This window comes from Barbus barbus (genome assembly GCF_936440315.1).
Source record: "Barbus barbus genome assembly, chromosome: 40".
Taxonomy (NCBI): domain Eukaryota; kingdom Metazoa; phylum Chordata; class Actinopteri; order Cypriniformes; family Cyprinidae; genus Barbus; species Barbus barbus.
In genome coordinates, this window is record NC_136718.1 from 23323727 (window position 1) to 23347729 (window position 24003).

The following is a 24003-nucleotide window of genomic DNA, read 5'->3' on the forward strand; positions in this document are numbered from 1 at the left end:
GTCTTTTGAAGCACTGACAGCTGAGGACAGTGACATAAGAAGCAGGAAAAGAAGCATCTGAGAGATCAATGCCTCATTGTTCGGATCACGGTTTCACTGGTCATCAAAGCCTGGCTGGACGTTTAGACTCACATCCAGCGATGATGAGTCAAAGCCATGGCATTATCGTCAAGTCCACCCTCATTAGAATCCTTAACAATGCAGTCATCCAAAGAAGGGATGCAAGTAAGTAGTCAGCGAGTAGCACTTTGGCGCACAGCGACTCACATTTTAAGTTTCCAATGGGGTGATGCACCCCAATGACGCAGAAAAATGCAAGGGTGTATAAAACCTATTCAGGTTTCACTTTTGGTTGCATGACACACTTTTGATGTAGGCATCTGGTAATCAGTAACAATTTCTGAGAAGTCCAGTTGTGTTTTTGGATGTTTAAATCTTTCTATCCCTGTATCTGTCCATCCATCCAAATGGCGCTCAACCCTGCTTTCCATACACTCAAAACATGTTATGTATTCATATCTAACAAAAGCTCTGCTTTGCTATATTATATAAGTAAAATAAAAAGGCAAATTCCTTGTGGGACCTGAACCAACAACCTTCTTTTCACTGGCCCTGAGTTTTAGCTGCTACGCCACACTCCCCGCAGTGTGTGTCTCATGTAGTGTGTTCGCTCAATGCAGCAACCGAACAGCATTTAGTTGGGTCCCAGGGTCTTTCACTTCACGTCTTTCCTGTTTCTGCAACCGTCTCTATCTTGTTCCAGGCTATGTATAACAGCAGAGTACCGTTTGCGCTTGGATCCCCTCGGAGAAGTAGTGCATGAATTGATCCCATCCTCCCTCTCTAATGCCTCTTTCCTCGAATGGAACAAACAGGCGGCTCGTGCATGCCGCCCAGGACAGATGTTCGGGATTACTTTCACCTCGCTGCTTCATTGTATGCACTTTGGAGGATCTCAGCTGATGTGGAATGCTGCCTCCTCAGTTCACCTGCCACCGCTTCTACAGGGCACATCTCTTCCCCAACTTTACGTTTCCATTCCGCTCTCCTGTCTCGCTGTCTTTCTCTTTCCCTTTCTACTCCTGACATCCGTCACTTTATTGGAGAAAAGAGTCGCTTTGGAAGCGACCGCCCTCAAAAATTTGTTCACCACATTCGTAAAGCTTGAAAACGGTCCAGCGTCTTTGTGCGGACTCCGTTTTTACTGCTTTTACAAAGGCGCTGCTATGAGCCGTGCCAGGATATTTGAATTTAGCGATGCAGTCCCAGTCAGACACCTGTACAGACGGCGTAGGGATGTAGAAAACACTCGTAGCAGCTAGTCGGGAGGGAAAGCAGGTGTGTATTTGTGCGTGTTTCGTGAAGTGGAAAGCCATTGAGCAATGAGGCCCCTCGCTGAGAGGAGAGGAGGGGGAGTGACGTTATCTCCTCGCCAAGCGTCTATCTAATCTGGCCACTGCAAGCCACGGGCGGAAGTGGGAGCAAGACCGGGGACGGGGCCTCGACGCATCTTTAATTACCGCTGATATCACCGCGGAGAAGAGGGGGGACGAGTGAGCGAGAGCGAGAGCGAGTGGAGCTCGCGTTCACTTTTTAATTAAGGCTCGGTAGTGTAACTCGTCAATGTACATTATTGGAAGAATGAACGTCAATGCCATTGCTTTTTCGCCCCCTCCTTTATCTCTGTCAATGATTCAAAGACATGATTTATGGTTGCTCGCCGTCTTTCAGGATCATCCATCAAAGCACCGGGCTCCGCCGCCGCCCGCCCGTTGTAAATCATTCTGAAAGCCTGTCACTCATTTCCATTAACCGTTCCTCTGTCGCTCTGGTCCCCGCCTCCCTCACCTCTCTCTCTCTCTCTCTCAGTATCTCCCTCTCTCTTTCTCCTCGTCTTCCTCCCCCTGCTGGTGCACAACCTTCAGTCACGCAGGGCTACGTGTTCCATATCGCCGCCTTCCCTTCCCCGCTCTTTTTCCATAAATTATCACTTTCAGACGTGCTGTGGAGGAAGGGGCCATGCCATTCCATTCTAGCAAGCAGAACCCCCCTCCCACTTCATTACTGGTTAAGACCCCTCAGCGGCCCGGAATCTCAAAAGGGCCGAGGGGTGGATGTGATCATTATGTAGACTGATAAGTAATTCACTTAGAAACTTAACACCAATAGCGCTGAAAGCAGGTCACTCTGAATTAGGTGTCGGGGAAAAAAAGAGGAACTTTTGGAATAGGGATAATTCACAAAACTAATTAAAAAACAGGATATCAATGTATTTGTTAATATAAATAGATCTGTCACTTACATCTTAACCCATTTTAAGACATAAGTGACATATATCGCTCTACTGGTACTGGCGTTACAGAGAGATTTAATGGCATCTGATTTTCATAAATGGTTGTTCATTTGACGTGCCAAGCAATGACAGCAGTGTCCACCTCCAACATTGTATGATTTATTTATAAAGGATTTTTTCACATAATTATTTATTTTATAAATCAGTTATTTTATTTTATACACTGACTCACCCTCATGTATATACTCATTATATCATGCTTTTTGTCTGAGATCAAGAGCACAAAAGGGTAGTCTGATAAATCATTTACTTTTTGTTTGGAATAATTTACTCAGCGTCATTACAGCCATGAAGATTTAATTCTGTGGTACAAATAATTTGTTCCTCTGCCACAGATACATGATAGAAGCGTATTAGTCATTCAAAGCGGGAACTCGCTTATCCATCAAGTCAATATGAAACTTAAGGAAGTGACTCATGCTGCTTCATGGGCTATTCAAAGTGAATGCAGTAAGAACAGGATTAGAATCTGTTGTGGTTTTTCCATCGCTTTCCAACTGAATTGTCTGTGCGGTTTGAAATCCTGCTGCCCTTAAATGGCAACTTTACTCCTTTGACAGCGCATGCAGCAACGCTCTTTTATGAAGTAGAAAAAAGTTGACTCAAAAGAGGACTGTCAATCTCTCTCAGTAGCTGACACTGCTCTGCGGGGAGCTTTTGGCCTTTCAATTGAGTGGCTTCCTTTTTCATTCTAATCAACAACTCGATATCAACGCAACAAAATATCCACCAACAGCAGAAAAGTAGCGTTGAGGGGGGAAACTTTTCAGGGAATGCCTTTGCCAACACTTCTCACAATTCGGACAGCCATTGTCTGCGGCGCAGGCTGTCGCCGAGTGACAACGCTCTCCCGGCGCATTCCGAAGTCAGTGCTTTTCAAGCGAACGGCGGTCCCTAATCATCGCGTGGAGGACGTTTGACAACAACTCCCGACAAATTCACCATTAAAATGAATAGTAACCGTGAACAGAGGGTCTGTTTTGGAAGCGTTTCCCTTTCTCTCTCTCTCCCTTTGGTGTTCACTCCCCGCTGTGTTGCAGGTTTTGGCGTGAGAGTCGTCTTCCCTCGCTTTATTTGTGCCACCAAACAGCCTTTGGTCCCACAAGAAGCTGACAGCACCACACTTCTGTTGCAAATACACTGGGAAGTCTCATTGTATTTAATGAAGGGAAAAACTGGCTATCTACTATTAATGAACTTGGAATATAAAAAATGCATCCTTTGCTGAAAACTGCACAAAACTGCTTGTATAAGGCAAAGTGGCGACTGGAGGGGGGCCAGAATCTAATGAAAGATCCATAGAATATCTGCTAGGGGAGGGAGGGTACGTGAAAATGCAAATGATTTTAAAGGGATAGTTCACTCTAAAATTACATTTCTGCCATCATTTACTCACCCTCAAGTCATTTCAATCTGCTATGATTTTTTTTCTTCTAAAGAAAACAAATGGTGAGTTTTTGAAGAGTATCCTGGTCACTGTTCTCCATATTTTCCAAAGAACACAAAAGGCGAGTTTTTGAAGAATATCCTGGTCGCTCTTTCCCATATAATGCAAGTAAATGGGAACTGGGAAAATGCCTCAGTGTTTTTTTCGTCCATAACATTTAAAGTCAATGGGGTCCAATGTTGTTTCAATAGTCCATAAAATCAATCAATATAGCATTTTTCCCTTGTATTTATTGGTGATAGTTTGGGAATATTAATGTGATTAATTGCAAAAACAGATAATTTGATCATTCAAACATGATAATTTTGATTAATCTGCATATAATGCAGTTAATTTGATTAAGATTTGAATAGACATAGATTTAAAATTCATAACCCTATTTACTGGACATCTGGACCCCTCAGCATTTCTCAAAATATCTTCTTTTGTGTTTTTCTATAAGAGAGTAAGTCATACTAGTTTAGAATGACATGAGGGTGCGTAAATGATGATATCACTTTTGGGTAACTATCCCTTTGAATGACACCATTATTCAATGAAAATCTTGTCCTCCAACATAATTCTAAGCTTTAGATGCATTGCATCAGGTTTGATGTCACTGAGATGAAATATGGACCTAGAGCCGTGCGCGGGACTGTTTTCTTAAACCCGCACCCACCCACTCCCGCAGAATTTCTGACCAGGACCGCCCGTTCCCGCAACCTGCGTGTTCCACTCCCGCCTGCGCCCGCAATGTTTGTGTCCACTCCCGCCCGCTCCCGCGGACTTTCTCTCAGAGCTTGTGAAAATGTCGGCTACACAAATACTCAAATATTCGTTCAACTTAACATCCAGCATTAAACATGATTGCGTTTAAATAAGATGAAGTAATGCTAAACCAAAGCACCACATGTGACAAAAACTTTGGGTATTTTGTATTATCGTTATAAAACATTAACCGTTAAAACAAAAGCACAAATAGCAGCACCTCAGTTTTTAAAAGTAGCCTACTGCTTGATACACAAGCACCAAACGATTTACTAAACAAACAGTTTAAAGGTCATTGCACACCCAGTCCGAAATTTTTGTACGTTAAAAAATAAATACGACCTCACATTATGTCAATCACGTTTACACACTGCCTCCGAAACTTTCATTTCAAACTTTCAAAAAAATACGCATCAGGTTCGATTTCTGCGTTTTCGCATCCGTAGCATGCATTTTGATAGAATGAGGAATACGAAAAAAAACAGAAAAACGCATGAGAAAATTTCAGAGTGTGCAATGACCAACTGTTAACAAACAGTTTAAGTAGGCTAAATAAGCCAAAGCAAAATATTAAATAACTTTAACTTAAGTACATAGAACTTAGAAAAAATAGGTATGCCGTCTCAGGGCAGATGTGCCAGATTTATGTCCTTGTGCACGCAACTTAAGTTTAACTCTTTCCCATTTTTTTCAGTGACAATTGAGAATTGTTTCCAGATGTCTGACTTGCCTTGTTTTGCTTTTGTCAAGTAAACAGCCGCTTTAATTTTCTTTACAATTTAATGTGTTGACTCCCGCGAAATTTTCTGACTGCCCACTCCCGCAAAAGTAAAACCGCCAGCTCCCGTGAGATTTGCGTTGGGTCCCGCGGGAGCCCAAATGCAATGCAGCCCTCTACATGGACCATCTAATGACACCATATTTAATTTATTCTATTTATAAACTATTGTATGGGATCATCCGATTTTGAGTATGATGCCCAAGTTGTATGGATTTTTTTTTATTATGCTTCATATTACTTTTCTGACGTATTAACTTGCATTATTTGGAAAGAATTTAAGAAGTGTGTGATTTAAATCTCTTGGCATTATACAAAACCTTCAACAGTTTTTTGGAGGTGTATTCAGATCCTAATTTTAGCGTCGGCTCATTAAAAACAGTCTATAGATTTCAAAATTCTCACACGGTGTCAAAAGGAGAGGGCTCGCTTAGTCTCCGATCATCACTTCTTTAAGTATTTGCATGTTCTCAAACTTGAAAAATCAATTAGAACCTCAGAATCCCATTACAATGTGAACTCCCTAAATAGACAGAGGAAATAGATAAAAAGAGGAGTTATGTGTTCTCTGATCCAATACCCCACTTCTTTGTCTTTGTAATCATCGGTACGTTCAGTCCTTTTTATATATGTCAGACAAGGTGACTGTGACAAAGGTCACACGAGGGCTTTGTTCATATGAAGCACAGAGGACGGGGGAACGTGTCCCAGCGGATCTGTTTCCACCAGTACGTCCCCTCTTCTTACATTTAGGACAGCGGCGAGCGCTTCAGTGGCGTTTTTCAGCAGCTGTTTGAGAGGAAGTGAGGTGTCCCACGCTCTCTCACCTCAGTGTGTCCTGTGACATTTGTTAATGCCACAGCTTTGTTCTGCATTTCAGGATATTGGGAATGTCTTATTACCATTATGCATGCATGGAGATTTAAAGGGATAGTTCACCCCAAAATTTAAATTCTATCATCATTTACTCACTATCATGTTGTTCCAAGCCTGCATGAGTTTCTTTCTTCTTTTGAGCACAAAAAGAAGATATTTTAAAGAATGCTGGTAACCAAAGAGTTGTTGGTCACCATTGACTTCCATAGTATTTATTTTTTTCATATGGGGACCAAAAGTTGCTTTTCTAACAGGAAGCCACAGAAAATGAGTTCAGCTGGTTTAGTGGTTAATGCATGTGCCATGTTAGAGTTTGAATCTAGTTTGTGATACTTTGAGCCGTGGTGCATATTCAGACTCACATTTGAATTTGGTTTTGGATCCGGTCGGTATGATGTCCTGTCCTATCACACTTTCCCTGTAAATTAAAATGACAAAAAGCAAAAAAGAGGGGTTGAAACAAACTATGTTGACGTTGGTTAGCAGTGTTATTTTAGAATTATTCAGATATGATTATAGATTTTATTAATATTTTGAATTGGGTTTTTTGCAAAATTGTACTCAAGGTTTTATTAATTTTGTTGTCTGTTTGTAATTCTTAGATTTTTAGTAGTATATTAATTTATTCATTTCTGGTGAGTGTGTGTGTGTGTCTGTGTATATGTGTATATATTCAGTTTGAGTTTATTTAGTTTCATTTTTAGTATTTAGTTAAGTTAAAATTTGTTAACTCATGTGGGTGACACGGATTCAGATCTGACTTGTGACCTTTTCTGATACTATTTATTTCTTGATCTTCTCCACATCATTTCCTGTATTCTCTTAAAATCTCTCACATTCTCTCTAAAATAAAATAGTCAAAAAGAAAAAAAGGTCAAACAAAATTAGCTGGATTTCGTTTTAACAATTTCCTGTCCCATTTTTGCCTTTAATAAATGAAGTGGCAAACACTTAACAAAATATATTTCAGCCTTGCATTCTGTCATTCTGTCATCTAAACTCTCCTGTTTCTTCTTTAGCTTACTTATTATTGACTGAACAAAAGAGTGCAATATTTAGATGACAGGTCCTTTAAAAGTCTCTCTCTCTCTCTCTTTCACACACACACACACACACAATCACTCACTCTCACTCTCTGCACCATGCAAACATTCCTGACTGACATTCAATCAGGAAATTTAAACCAAAGCCTGATGATCTTTCATTAGCAGCACCCTGCTTGCTTGGCTGCTCAGGTTCAGATGAGTGGGAGGGACGGGGGCCGGCGGGGCCAGTGCTCCTCCATCAGGCCTCATCACACTCTTATTGGAGCAGTAGAGGAGCCAGTGACAGCCAGTGATATTTGTGACCTCTTTTTTTTTTTTTTTAAGTAAAATTAAAAAAATATTAATAAATTAATACATTTTATTTGTAACTTTCTAAAAATTAAAACATTTGATTTGAATTTGATTAAAATAACACAGCAGCTATTTGCACTAAATGTAAATAGCGATAGATTTTATTTATACTCTTAAAATAGCAAGATTTTCTGCTATTTATACTACTTATTGCAAATAGTGGCAATTATCTACACCTCGGTATTGTAGTACATTATAAAATAGTATGCTGTAATAACGTATTGAGTGTAAATTCTAAATTTTATTCAAATTATTAAATGGATGCCACCTTATTGGGACAATAAAGCCCTCCCTAACCCTACCCGATACATTATCTTCAACGTTTTGATTATTTCCTTCATTTTCATTTAAAATGAATGCCTTTCCGATACGATATGAGATTTGAAAAGGAAGAAAAAACTTCAGCAAAAGGCGGATTCGAACTCGGGTCAATCGCGTCAAAAAGCACACACCCTACAATCTACACCACTGAAACTGATGTTTGATGAGCATCTTTTTTCAGTCATGACTATCCCGATCATGCGTTGGTGGGCGGAGTTAGTGTCAATAGCCTCAGCCAACAAGGCGGGGTATTTGCACTTAGTGTAAATAGACACTATGCTAAATTATATGGGTGCATTTTTAATCTTATATTCAAAATTGTAATCAAATGATTAAAATACTTTTAAAAAATAAATGTTTAATTACTCATTAAAGAATATTTGCTGAGTAAAGCATGAGATTTTAAGAAAATTTTCTTATTGCTAAATTGACATATGTGACCCTGGACCGCAAAACCAGTCTTAAGTGTCAATTTAAAAAAAAATTAGATTTATGCATCATCTGAAAGCTGAATAAATAAGCTTTCCGCTGATGTATGGTTTGTTAGGATAGGATAATATTTGAAATCTGGAATCTGAGGGTGCAAAAAAAAAAAAAAAATCTAAATATTGAGAAAATCGACTTTAAAGTTGTCCAAATGAAGTTCTTAGCAATGCAGGGTCAAAAATTAAGTTTTTATATATTTATGGTAGGAAATGTACTAAATATATTCATGGAACATGATCTTTACTTAATATCCTAATGATTTTTAGCATAAAAAAAAAAATCTATAATTTTGACCCATACAATGCATTTTTGGCTATTGCTACAAATATACCTGTGGTACTTACGACTGGTTTTGTGATCCAGGGTCACATATATATGTATACACAATATATATTTTATATATTCTAATATTAATATCAAATCGTTTTAAAATAAATATTGCATTTCAAGGATATTTGGCTATTAATATCGTTGCCCCTCCCACTGCTCACTGTCTATATCTGCCATCATTAGCAGACTCTAAAAAGCCTGACTTCCATCAGCGTCCGGTTCATGCATGAGGGCATAGTACAGCGTGATCTGGTTCATCGTGAGCAAAGAGGAAACAAGAGCTTGTGTGCTGCTGCTGCAGAAGCAGAGTTTCTGTGTTTGAGGTAGAGCCGTCTCAAAGGAGCACTTTGTTTACCAGCGAGAAGATCACCAATGTTAGTCAGTTTGTGGACCACAAATGTTCCTGACACAAATGGTGAATGATCAGTTTATAACAGATGAGGCCTTAGTGACCATACAATGCTCTTGTAAACATTACTTTTAATCGTTAAAAAAGGAATCTTTGATCTCTTAACAATGTTCTCTTGGTTTTTACTTTAATTTACCCAAAGAAGTTCTTTCAAAGAACGTCTTTTGATATACAGTATGACACAGCTGCTTCAAAAGCTTCGAACCAAGACCACAATTGCTGCAACTTTCCAGTCCTGAATTCTATTTGATTATATTATACCATTAAATATTTAATGCGTGGGTATATGAAAGCAAGGCATTTATCTGCATGAATTGCTCCTGTTTAGTCAAGGAAGTAATGTGCTTTAAGTAACATCTCTGTCATGCATACAAAAATTAACGCTAATCTCTCCGCCACCTGGTTTCCAGCCAGAGCCCTGGAAGAGGTTTGTGGAGCAGTCAATGTTTCTCAGCATGAAAACAATACATAAAACTTTATTAAAATATAAGTGACACTAGTAACATAGGCAGAGGGAAATCAAATGTAAATTAATATTTAATAATATTTGATCATTAACATTAAGTATATTTATTTTATTTTTCAGATCTATTGGATTTTTCACTCACTTTGTCTTGATAATCAAGGGTCTGTGTTGTTATTTCTAAGTATTTAATCAATCTTTATAATCTGTTTCAGAGGCCAGACTGTTGATGATGAACATGTTTTTGTGCTTGATCCGTATCTGGTGTTTCTCACTTCTGGTCAGTGTAAATGTTGACATGGAGAATGTTCACACTGCTCTCTGAGCGCCTGCGGCGATACACTGGGAAAAGATTTAATTGGGCCTGTTAAGTATTAATTGATGCAACGTCAGCAGAGCCCTACTTTGAACTGATTTACCAAATAGCCAAACTTCCTATGGCATGCTAATTATGGATTGTAATTAAGTGAAATGTCAAAATATATACATTATTTATTTATTTATTTATATTGATACAATTTAACTTTTAAGCTTTTAAACTTTGATTATCAAGACAAAGAGTGACAAATCCACTATTTATTCATCTATTTATTATGATCTGAATAAAACTTACCTGGCATTACTGGTGTCATTTACATTTTTATATTGTTTAATCTTCTTGTCTTGGTTATGAAAAGCAAGGCATTTATCTGCATGAATTATGTATATTATTGTATATACACTTATTTCTTTTTTTATATATGCAGAAGTTGCAGAAATTTTGAGGAAAATTAATTTCAAATAGTAGCAGTGTTGTTATTGTTAAACTTAAACAATAAAACATAGTTAATTGAAGTAAAGCGGAGACGAAATTTTTTTTATGAAAAACTTTGCATTTATAGCTAACGGGGAAAAAAATCAGACTAAGTTGAACTATTTAAATTAGTACAACTAAAACTGAAAATAAATAAAGCTAAACAGAAATATATAATAAAATGACAAAATCACTTAATACTATTGACTAAAGCTTAACAAAATTGACTAAAACTGCATAAAAATAGGTTGAGGTTAAACAGAAATATTTAAAAAATGACAAAAGCACTTAACGTTTACTAAAACTTAACAAAATGTACTTAAACTAAAACTGAAATTAAAATAAACCTAAAAAATGACAAAAGCACTTAAAGTTTACTAAAACTTAACAAAATGTACTTAAACTAAAACTGAAATTAAAATAAATATAAAAAATGACAAAAGCACTTAGTTTACTAAAACTTAACAAAATGTACTTAAACTAAAACTGAAATTAAAATAAACTTAAAAAATTACAAAAGCACTTAGTTTACTAAAACTTAACAAAATGTACTTAAACTAAAACTGAAATTAAAATAAACTTAAAAAATGACAAAAGCACTTAGTCTACTAAAACTTAACAAAATGTACTTAAATTAAAATTGAAATAAAAAAATAAATAAAAAAAATGACAAAAGCACTTAAAATTTACTAAAGATTAACCAAATGTAACTAAACTAAAACTGAAATAAAAACAAACTCAAACAAAAATATAAAAATGACAAAAGCACATAAAATGTACTAAAGCTGAACAATATGTACTCAAACTGAAATAAAATTAAATAAATTAAAAAAATTACAAAAGGACTTAAAATGTAATAAAGCTCAACACATTTACTTAAACTAAAACAGAAATATAAAAAAAATTACAAGCACTTAAAAAAAATGACTGAAAATATAAAATATGAATAAATAGTATAACTCTGTCCAGTTGAAAAAAAAAAACTCTTCCGTCAACTTTGGCAGTCTGAACAGTTACAGCACGTTGCTTTTGCATCTACCATATTTCCTGTGCTACACTGCAGACGTGTTGGGAGTGGCAGGCGCTGGTAAATGAGAATGTCTTGCTGTTGCATGTGATTTATCAAAGTCTCCATGCGCCGCAGCTCGGCACGCCGCAAGACTCTTGAACTCTATTTAGGGCACAGTTAGGTAAACCCACAGTGATCCTGGCTGTCATAGCTTATGACAAAAATCAATAGCCAAACCAGTGTGTCCAACAAAGGCCTGCCTGTGCAGCAGTGACTGCAGTGGAGATTACAGTGCTCGCATGACCTGCTTCGTTAGCGCGCCTGCGTGTGTGTGTGTGAAGGCTTTTTATGTGGGACACGAAAATCTTGCCTTTTCTCTCTCTCTCTCGCTCTCCCATTCCGCCTCTCTCTTTTTTAAAGCGTGGCATAAATCCGGGAGATGAAAATGTCATGGAGCAGGTTCATTTTGCAAAGAGGTTTTGATTGCCATGCGCGTGTAATTGATTGTTCCAAGGACAGGGGGAAATCTAGAAATGTCATAACAGCCTCTGCTTAGGTCTCTCCTGCTGCTAGACAATCAATGAGAAGTAAAAAGAGCTATCGATCGGCGCGCGGCAAAAACTGTAGCCTGAGATGGCAAGGAGATCCGTGGCCAAAGTGGCACAGACCGCCAGACCTGTCAGCAGCGCCTCAGAATTAGAGGGTCTCCTGCCACGCTGGCATTACCTTTCGCATATTCGCAGAGGGCCGGAGATGTTGCAGCTGTTCGCCCTCCCGAACCGATCGATGATAGAGATGTTACCGCTATGGGGGTAAATGTTTGATGACGTGCTGATAGAAACATTAGCATTAGGGCAGGCGGCGTGCATGGAAAACGAGAGCGCGGCAGGAAAAGTTCTTGCCCGAGTGTTGCGTTCGTTCCTTGAACTAATGCAAATCACACCCCTGACTGAACACTGACTGACAGATTTACCCCCAACAGAACCTCACACGTCTCGAAGGGGGTGATTAGCCCGCCGCAGTGGCACGCTAAAAGGACACGTCCACCATGCAAACCCCAACGCCTCGTAGAGCGCGTTTTTAAGTGTTATTATTACTGCTCCCTCTGTATTAGTGGAGTTTCACATGCAGCAATTTGTGTGGACGCTTCTAATTCTGTTGCTGCAGTGGTGACTGACACCGTATAAGAATTATTGTTTATTGTTTTCACACCATGTCCTTTTTAGCTTCCGCCATATTTGATTACAATCTAGTAATTGTGGCATGAGTTTGATTGGACACATGGCCTCACAACATCAACGTCAAAATATAATCAAAACTATTTATTTTGCAGTTTTATGATTATTAAGTGATACAAGTTCTAATTCAATTTTAACTGTTACATTATATTATAATACAATAAAAAAATCAAATTGTGGCATGAGTTTGATTGGACACAACATCAGAACATCAAAATATAAGCAAAATTATTTATTTTGTTATGTTATTAGTTGTAATTTTATTATGTTTTATTTTCAGAATTTAAAATATTTATTAAATGTATTATATTATACTTGATCAGCTATAATACAATGTAAATGCGTAATCAGTCATTGGAAGGGAGGAATAAAAAATGTATTAATATGTATTTTTTTAAATAAAATCTAGTTATTATAAAATCTACAATGTATGTGACATCAGTAATTACAAAATAAAAATCAAATAAAGTATACACTTTTAAAGTTAGTTAAATTAATAATTATTTATTTACTATATATATTAGAATATTTTATGTTTGATTATAATAAATGGCTAGCAGATTATTATTATTTTGTTTTTTTTTTAAGAATTTGTCTTGATAATCAAAGTTTGTCTTTTTATTTTAAGTATATAAGATATATTTAACATCACTTTGTAATATATTGAGAGGTGGACATATTTTTATTTGATGCAGATTTGGGATTTTTCACTTTGCTTAATGATCATTAAATTTTTTTTAAATTATTATTTGTTTTTATTTACTATAAATAAGCATTTACCAACACTGACATGTGACCTGCTGCGGAGTCATGACCATCTAGTCTTGACAGGTGTGGTGCTCATGTGGGTAATGCAGGTTTGCATCTGGCTGGTGACCCCCGCAAACTTCTTGATACTTTTTACTACATCTATCAAAAAGCCAGAAAATGAAAAATAAGCCTAAACTACATATATTCCAAATGAAAAGTGCAAAAGTTACATCTTACTTGTGTCATTTCAATTTTCTGTATTGGTTTTAAAAGCTCTTCAATCAAGAGTCGAACACAGACGTCTGATGGATCCTCATTTTGAAGCGCTGTATTAAATTACACATGCATATTACATTTCTCAATGCTTTTTTTTGTAACGCTCAACTTTTTTGCTTCTTTTTTAATATCGCAATCTTTCAACTCCTAAAAAAAGACCCATATAACTTCATTTTAGGTGCATGAAATTTCAAGCCAGCACATTTTTTTTCACGAGTACATTAAAACGATGGTGCCAGAGGAAATGATACAGATTACACTCACTTTGATCCATCAAAGTGCAAAATCAGTAACTCATTACAGTTTTTGTAGGTTTAGAATATGGTTCATCAAAACGTCTGACACCATTGTGCAAAAAAAAAAAAAAATGGAAATACATCACTGTCTCTTTTACAATTAAAAAACGGTTTTGTTCCAGCCTTTGATCACACTTACAGTAATAAGAACTGACTCTTAAGAAAAAAACATAATAATACCGCTACTGTATATATGAATCAGATGTGAAAAGCGCATTTAATGCTAGCGTTTCTCTTCGCTCTTCTGCAACCATTTGGCTGGGAATCAGGCAGCTCTTTGAAATCCAGCTGCCGCTGTCTTATGCCAGGAGTCTTTCCCAACGGATTAATGTTATAAACACTTAGTGTCTGATTTATGAAGGACACCTTCGTTTTTTTGACCTCTGAATATCCCTGTCTGAAGATATAAATTTGTATAAGATATAATTTGTGACACAGATTGGAGGGTTTACAGAAGTTTATGACATGCTAAATCTCTGCACAGGCTTGCCAGTGCCTTATTTTGTAAGCCTAGTTGAACCAACGGCTGTTTTCATTGCTCTGATATAACACAGAAAGCCCAAAGACGGCGCACGGGCCTGCGGCGAATGAGCCTGGCTTCTTTGAGAGGTTAAATGAATGAGGTGCCATGCACGCGTGATTACAAAAGGCATTCATGTATGCGCTGCTTAGACCAAATCAAAATAATGCATATTGAATATTACTGAAATTAATACAAATAGCCCACGTCAGGGATCAAATTAGGCTTTGGTTGTTCTATTGGCTCAGACATCAATAACAGAACAGGGGGGTGAGATTCGACTGCTGCTGGCCTGCTAGCATGGCTGTGTCCTAGCAGTGGATTATGGGAAAGTCTGGTGTATCTCATGTCTGTGGGAGTGGTGTCCTTGTGTTTGATCTTGTACTCCGAAATCCTGACGCTTGGCAGGGATCACAAGCTGGCTAACACAAGATCCCTGTTACAAATGGGTAAGAAAGGGAAATGTAACCATTCATGAAGGGATTTCGGAGAGATCTGGGCCTGGAAGGTTAACATGTGCCTGTGGTTGTATTAATGTGTATCCCAGACGCTCAGACGATGGAGAAATTGGAGCCCAGGGAACAGGGACTGCAATAATGCCACCCACATCAGTTTACGAAACGGGTGCCTGTTCCAGCTTGATAGGGTTTTTAAAGGAAATCAATTAATTGTTTTAGCAGACAAATAATATTCAAACTCAATTAATATATTTTAATACTGAAGAAATTCATTTTATTTAGCAAGGATGTGTTAAATTGATCAAAAGTGACAGTAAAAACAATGTTACAAAAGATTTCTCTTTTCAATAAATGCTGTTCTTTTGAACTTTCTATTCATCAAAGAATTCTGAAAAATTGAATGTATCAAGATAGTAAGTAGACCAACTTTTACAGTTTAATTTGGCATTGCAGAAGACTTGGATTCTGATGCATCTAGAAACATCCACTTAACAATTACACATTTTTAAATGTAGTATACAAAGTCAAATGGCACCTGTTTTGCAGAATGACCCAACCTTCTAGAATGCAAGAAAACTGCTTAATTTAATCGCCATACAAAATTAATTTGTTTAATAGGCAACGCTGTCTTAGTCAGGTAATTTTATGCATAGCAATAGAATGTCAAAATAAAATTAATATGTCAAAATACTGTAAAATTAGCAAGTATTTTGTTTAGATTGTCTTGAAGTGTAAGAACACGGTTGCCAGGCTGAGTGGATCTAGCAGCATGTCCAAGTAATGAAACATGCATTATAGCATTTTAATTGCTCTGAATGACACTCCTCAGACCTGTCTTGATTTTATATTAAGTTGAAGAGTATTACATGTTCACTAAAATGCAGTGGTTGACTAATGCATTTGTCATTTAGCCGTCTATCTTTCATCCGCAGTCCAAATAGCAGTCGATTGATTCCTCCAGGTGTATGGTGTCATGGTTACTTTGCTTGTTTAGATTGTAACTATTGTAAAAATCTTATAAACACAGAGATATGCAGAAACATGCCAGTCACTGAAGAAAAAAAGAAATCGCATTGCACCATGACGTATTTCGTTGTAACAGAATGAGGATTGTGCAATAGTGCACAGGAAGACAGGGTTAATTTCAGTCTCCATATTTGACATTTTTTGATCCCACACATCCTGTAAATCATCTAAAGCTCAGCAAATACTGCTGTCCGTCATGATGCCAGTCGACTGGTTGAGTGATTACAAACTGTCGAGACACATCCACACAATCTCACTCCTTTTATGTCAAAACTATATATACACATTGCAATACATAAAACATGATTCTCCTCTTGGAAACCGCTAGTGCATGAGCGCATTTTGGGATGCAATCATCCGTCGGAGTCAGTCATTTGAGAAATCTTCATTGTGGAAGATCAAGGTCGTGGCACGTCGGGAAGCTTTCGTACGGGCACGGCGGGGCCCTTGTTGGAGGGACCCCATTCTTTGGGTTTGTTTGGAGAGGCTAAATCCCAGCTCCATTTTTATCCATTTGCTGACATCGGTTCACCTCCAGGCTTACTCCTGAGGCACCTTTGAAATATTGATAAAAAGTCTTATTTTCAGAATCCAAAGGCATAGGACATGGCGAGGGCTACACAGCGTAGCACTTTTAGCCCTCTTATTCGAGAGATGCTTGAGCATCACCAGCTCAGAAAAATATTAACCACATGAAAGGCAAGTGCCTGGCCCGGGCTGTTAGGTCCTATGTATATTTAACTGAGCACATCTGCGTGTAATAGCACTTGAAATTCAAAGTGCTATCCAAATATGTGTTCATAAAATATAGATGATCTTGATTTTTCTTAACCGCGGCGATTGATGTAATTGACGGCCTTGGATATATTTTATTAAGTGAATAATACAGTACGGTTTAAGAAGTGATGAAAGTTTTAGGAAATTATTTTGAATGTAGTCAATAGTAGTTCATTTGTAGCCAGCAAATATTCAGCGGAGATCAGAAGGATGCCAGGTTGCATTTAACTATTTTTAGGTTAACTGCATGTATGCGGTCTTGTGATGTTTTTGCCTCATTCTGAATGAGAATGATTGACAGTAAATAAAAACTTTTCAGACATTATGAACCCACTTTTTAACCGTTTAATCTTTAAAAGTGAAATATATCTTCAGATCAAGGTTGTCGCATACAGGGCTCTTTTAGATTAGGTTTTGAGATGTGCAGGAATCAACTAGGCTCCTATCAAATAGTTTTACAACTAGACTATTGCAATAATGCCCATCACCTTTTACTCTGCACCCTTACAGTTGGTGTAAACAGATGAAACCTTCAGAAAAATAAGTCAGTGACTTATGAATCACACATACTGCCAAATTGCCCACTATTACCAAGAGAAGATTACAGGCACACAAGCTTCTGTGAGAAAGGATTACAGTGATACACTTGAAGAAGGATGACAGTATTTCAGACACGATTTCTAATAATAAATGACATCAACTTCATTTTTGTATTCTCCCGTTTTTCCCTTAAACCTTTGATGCTCACACATATATTGTATGTATGGCTAAAAGACATAAAAAATGTTTTTGTTTGTACAGTTATAACTAGGGTTGTTTTTTTATTACATTTATATGTAATTATTTAAAAAAGGCAATAAAAAATAGTGCTTATGTAACAAACTAATGCACAAACTGAAGTCTGAAGTCTACTGAAACTAAAGGCTGTGAATTATCTGCATTTGAGGTCTTTTCTCATGAAATATTGATATATGTGACTATTTGTGACTCATCTAATTAATCACTGTATCATGTAATTAATTTGATTATATTTCATTTGACGGCCCTAATAACGCTATTCTCTGTTTGTTCTGTTTTCAGCATACGAGCCAGATGATGATGTTGGTGCCCAAGAGCCGATCACAGGGGAGGAGGGCGAAAATGAAATGCAGGCCGAGGATGAGAATTCTGAGAGGCCTACTTCCAAGGACAAAGAAGACAAAGACATAGACAACAAAAGCAGCTACAGCTTCCAGAACTCTCCGGTCAGTGTCCTCTCCAACCAGGAAGTTGAGCTGGAGTCCCGTCTGAGCGATGGCAGTGACAGACTGTCTGACTTTAAGACCTCACCACCAGGAAGTCAGAAGGACGCAGAGAGCCAGGGCTCAAAACTGAAGGATGACATGCACAGTAGCCTGGAGAAAATGAGGGCTGCTTATGCCAACTTCCTTTCAGACTCCTACTGGTCAAAGATTGGACTAGATTTGAAGGTTGCTAACGCTGGCAGCAAAGCAAACTGTGACAGCACCAACGGGAGCACCAAGAGTGAGTTTGACTGGCACCAGGACGCACTTTCAAAAACCCTGCAGCAAACGCTGTCCCCGAAACCTGTGTCAAAGCCTAATCTATTCAGCTCTGTCCACCTGTACAGGCAAAGTAGCAAAGCTTGCGGCACAGTCTTTACAGGAGCAAGCCGTTTCCGCTGCAAAGACTGCAGTGCGGCATATGACACCCTGGTGGAGTTGACGGTACACATGAACAAGAGTGGCCACTACCAGGATGACAACCACAACAGACAAAACAACGCCTCCACTTCATCATCCAAGAACCGAAAGAGGAACCTTCAAGACATGGAAGGCAAGGAAGATGCACAAAAGGTGCTGAAGTGCATGTTCTGTGGCCACTCTTTCGATTCTCTGCAAGACCTGAGCGTCCACATGATCAAAACGAAGCATTACCAGAAAGTGCCTTTGAAAGAACCTATTCCAGTAATCACTCCCAAATTAGTCCCACCAGCAAAGAAACGTGCATTTGAAGCCACAAGGCCTTGTTCGCCCGACTCCACCACAGGGGCTTCGGGTTACAGTGAGGCACAAAGGTTGTCCGGCCTCGCCAACGCTCCCAACAATCGCTACGGCTATCAGAACGGTGCTAGTTACACGTGGCAGTTTGAGACATGCAAATCTCAAATCCTGAAGTGCATGGAGTGCGGAAGCTCCCACGATACGCTCCAGCAGCTCACCACTCACATGATGGTCACCGGCCACTTCATTAAAGTGACAAATTCGGCCTCCAAGAAAGGCAAACAGCTAGCCCTCGATCCTCTAGCAATAGAAAAAATGCAGACACTTGCTGAGCCAGCAGTGAACGAACTTGAAGGAGAAAAAGTTTCTCCGAAGAGCACAGCATCTGGTGACACTGAGAGGGCTACTCCGAGGGATATGTCACCAGACAAAATAGACAAAAATGGAGACAAGGAAGACAAACAAGGTGAGGAGGACCGGAAGTCCACTGACGCCGGTTTCAAGTACCCGTACTTGCGAGAAGAAGACCTTGAGCAGGGGTCCAGTGGAGGCGGTGACATTCTCAAGTCTTTAGCAAACACGGTGGCTTCGGCAATCAATAAAGCTCAAACAGGGACCCCCAGCTGGAGCGCTTACCCCAGCATTCATGCGGCCTACCAGCTATCAGGGGTGATCAAGACTGCCTCCTTTTCCTCTTCTCCTCCCATCCAGCTCAAGCAGAATCTCAACCACAAGCACAGAGCCATCGCACCCAAGGGGAAGTTCTATCAGGGACTTCGCGGACTAGAAAGTTTCCTGGGACATCACAATTCGGACATCAAAAAGGAGAGGGGTTTTGCATCTGACGGCAAAGAGAGCCAGAGCAGTAGGTTTGATCTGTTGGAGAACGATGACAGTGATTGTCAAGATGATTCCTCCTCCTCTTCAAAGCTGGATGCAGACTGTGTAAGTGAAGAGAATGACACAATCAAAGGGAAGTTGAGCCCAGCTTTCTCTGACAGAGGGAACCCGCCACCTAGCCCCCCTGCCAGCAACGGGCACAGCAGTTCTTCAGAGCTTGTCAGCGACTCCCAGGAAGTCCTTAGCATAAACCCTCTAAGCGCACTACAGTCTGTCTTGAACAATCATTTGGGTAAAGCAAACAAGCCCAGGCCTGAAAGCATCCTCTCCCATCGCACACAATCCACCTTTTCTGAACTAAATAGAGGTTTAGAGAAACCAGTTTCAGCACTCTCAGCATCTGCTGCCGTCAGGCCCAGCAATAGCTTCATGTACACAAATGACGACCAGCCAATAGACTTGACAAAACACAAATACAACAAACCAAACGCTTCCCTCTTATTGCAGTCCTCCACTCCCGTTCCCCAGAAACATGCACTGTCTGACATTGCTGACATGGTGAAGGTTCTTCCAAAAGCCACGACCCCAAAGCCCTCGATGCCAGCGAGAGTGCCTGCCATGAAGCTGGAGACCGACGTGCGACGATTCGAAGACGTCTCCAGCGAAATGTACTCGGTTCACAAGCGTAAAGGCAGACAGTCCAACTGGAACCCTCAGCATCTGCTCATCCTTCAAGCCCAGTTCGCCTCCAGCCTTTTTCAGACTTCCGAGGGAAAGTATCTCCTCTCAGACCTTGGGCCTCAGGAGAGGATGCACATCTCCAAGTTCACCGGGCTTTCCATGACCACCATCAGCCACTGGCTTGCCAACGTCAAGTACCAGCTTAGGAAAACGGGAGGGACCAAGTTTTTGAAGAACATGGACACTGGCCATCCGGTCTTCTACTGCAATGACTGTGCATCGCAATTCAGAACGCCCTCTGCGTTTATATCCCACCTGGAGAACCACCTGGGTTTCCAAATCAAGGACATGAACAAATTACCCATAGAACATCCGACTAAAGTAACAGAGCCCGAACTTTCAAAGGCGCTCAATGTAAGGCTGACGGATTCGCAGATCACAGAGGAGGAATCTGACTCAAAGTTCAAATGCAAGCTTTGCAGTCGGACATTTGCCAGCAATCACGCGGTCAAACTTCACTTGAGTAAAACTCACAGTAAATCCCCCGAGAATCATTCACAGTTTGTGGAAATGGACAAAGAGTAGCTTTGTTGATTTTTACTACTTGTAGTTATCTTGTTGGTAAATAACTGTAATTGCTCTGCTTTTATAAAACACGGGTCAAATTGTCTACTTTGTTTTTTTTTTTCTCCATTTTTTCCATAATGTTTCAAGTAGCATTACGTAGAATGCTTAAACTTCAACTTCAGAGTCAACATTTCATCATATTGAGGACTAAATGGACACACTGGCTGGGTTAGAATGAAGTGTACTGTTAGAAAATAAATAATCATAAAAAGAGATTAAGAATACATTGACGTAAGTCTTTACACCCTGTTCAAATACACCACCAGTAATGAAATGTATTACTGCTTGAGACATAAATGCTGATGTTTGCATGCAATAGCTCTGGCTATGACTACTATTTATTTGTATGATATGGCAAGTTTTAACTGTATTACGTTTAACAACAAATTGATCGATGCATTAACTGTAATATTTGCAGATCATGCACTTGTATGAACACACAGGTGCTCAGACAGGTAGCCAGACACACATTAAAAACATTTACTGAAATGTACAGTATATTTGCTCTGTAAAATGTTTGTGTCGCAACAATAGACCAGAAAAGCACTTTAATAAAAGTTTAATTACGTTTAGGCGCAGATTCAGTGTGTGGGCTTACAGATTTCGACAGGTTTGACACGAGCAAGTCTCACATTAATGTATATTTAGCATCGCAGACAAAAGTGTCTCATCAGAAAATGCTTAGTGAGACAAAAGAACACTGCACCTTTTATACCAATACAAATAAAGCATTAACATTTTCTAACTGTCTACATGTCTTCATTTCAAATCCATTATTATTGACTTGAACAAAGCAGAATCATTGTTTTGAAATATATATTTTTTTCAGTTCTTTCTAGACAATTGTTTTGATTATATTTACCATGTAGGTAGGTTTTTTTTGTTTTGTTTTTTTAAGGAGTGAACAATAAAACCAGGTAGCTTTCTACTAAAAGTCGAACTGTTCTCAGGACATTATGCATTTAGCAGACGCTTTTATCCAAAGCGACTTACATTGCATTCAAGTTATAGTTTTTACATTTTTATCAGCTTTTGCTTTCCCTGGGAATCGAACCCATGACCTTGGCGTTGCTAGCGCCATGCTCTACTATTTGAGCTACAGGATTTATTTTTTCAATAAATGTCAGGTCGGGGCAGGTTGTCACATGTGTTATAAATGTTATAAATGTGCACGATTTAAGTACTATTTACATTTTTGCTTTTTCATGATTTTTAAAATAGTTTTATTGTTAATAAAAGGCTGTCTAGTGTCAGATTGCACCCCACACAACAAACAGTGTTCTTGAACTGTTATTCAGAATTATTCAGTTTTCATTGTTTTCGTAGCCAAGACTGCATAACTCGTGAAATATTCATTGGAGTAATAAGACAACTAGACCAATTCTCACCTATAACATTTAACCCTGACGATGTTACTCGGCTATCGAGGATCGCTTATGATACATCTCAGCTTCCAAAACGACGAAAAATGATAATTACCCTCTGAACTTGCAACATTTTATGCGATTTCCTTCCTTATTTTATGCAATCAAGCCACCAATTACCACTCCCCATCGTATCTGTTTTATAACAGGAAAGTGACATTTGATAGTAAATGGGAGAAAGCACCTGGTGATTTGTGCATCCTGACACCGGCGTGCCCTCCATTGTTGGAAATGAACAGGCAATCACGATAGCTCATCAGATGACTCCTAATGCAGTTAAAGTATTCCGCAATAATTCCTCCTTGCATTTATAATTACAGCCATAGAGCTCACACCTCAGTGCACAGATTAAAGCCATAAATTATTTAGCGCCTTGCCTCACCGATGGATTCCTGATTCCCTCCGTTGAGCCATTATGCTTCAGAATACCAACTTCCTTTAAATGGAAGCCCGAGGATGATTTAAGATAGGCTGAACAATATGACAAAACGAACGCAATATTCCGGTCATTTGTGTTTCTTAATTAAAATTGAGAGTGTGCCTCTGAAGTGTCTCGTCAAATGAAAGCGTGCCACGGCCGCGGTAACTCACAATTGAGTCATTTAGCCTTTGCGGTTAATGGCGAAATTTGAAACGACCCTGCCACTGAATGGGCACGTGTGACGGGGGAACATTTGAAATGGTTTTCGAGGTAGCCGCTCAATGTCAGAGATTCACATTAAGGGCCTGGATCCTTTTCGTCATTGTAATCAGGGGGAGGAAATTAGCTGTTTCTAATATTAATTCAGAACAATAATTCAAAGTCATTTGAGATTTATTGCCACATTAAAGGCGAGCTCCAATCGGATACACAATCAGGGGTTTAAACAACCCCACAATTAATTAACCGTGTCTCTTATGTTTATACGGGATGGCAGTGGAAAAAAATAAAAGCAACACCGCATGCTAAAAGAACAATAGGATGAGGGTAAATGTACAAGCGATTATGCTGATTATTACATTACTGTCCTGATAAATATTGCTGGGCAATTACCAAAGGCCTTTTTTAAGATCTGGGATGTGTCTCATTTCACTCCCTACTTCTCCATGATGTAAATATGTGTATCGCGAACATAAATTTGCTGTAGTAAAAAACAACATTTCTGGTCCTGCTCTGCACAAGTGAGTATTGCTACTAAACTAGTGAGCGTATTGAGACACACCCCTGGTTATCGTCTTCCACATCGCTGAATGCTTTTGGACCCCTGCATTCTCTGTCATTTCAAAGTCTTAGTCATTTAGAGGGAAGATTTTTTGCAAAACACATCTACATAGACAGAGCTTCCCCCTGAATGCCTAATCCAGCAAATGTGCTTGTACCATCTTCTCCGGGCCCATGTGGATCATCTTGTCAGACAGCCACTTGAGAAGTGTCAGTCCTCTGCCTAATTAAGTCACAGCGGTGGAAAAGGGCCATGTGCATCCAGACACTGATTTTAAACCACACAGAAATAAAGCATTTTAAGTGCACTAACTGGACTGAAAATAAACTGAAATTTGTGGGCAAAAATGTCAGAGAGTCGTTAAGTGTCACATGTCAAATGAACAGAAAAATAATGGGGGACCCTGGAGTGAAATGTTCGGAAAATGACTTGTGTTGGAACATTTCCACAGTTTTCTACTCTTAAGAGACGGGTTA

General features: G+C 38.9%; 1 protein-coding gene across 1 annotated transcript in view; it reads left to right on the top strand.

Annotated features, from left to right (window-relative positions):
* The window catches only part of LOC306859474 (teashirt homolog 2-like), a 57448-nt gene extending 35805 nt beyond the window's left edge, over positions 1–21643 (top strand). Inside the window, exon 2 of the mRNA XM_079400513.1 lies at positions 17831–21643. Coding sequence (XP_079256639.1) covers positions 17831–20859 — 3029 coding nt within the window. The 3' untranslated portion in view covers positions 20860–21643. The remainder of the gene's footprint in view (positions 1–17830) is intronic.
* The last annotated feature ends 2360 nt before the right edge of the window (positions 21644–24003 follow it).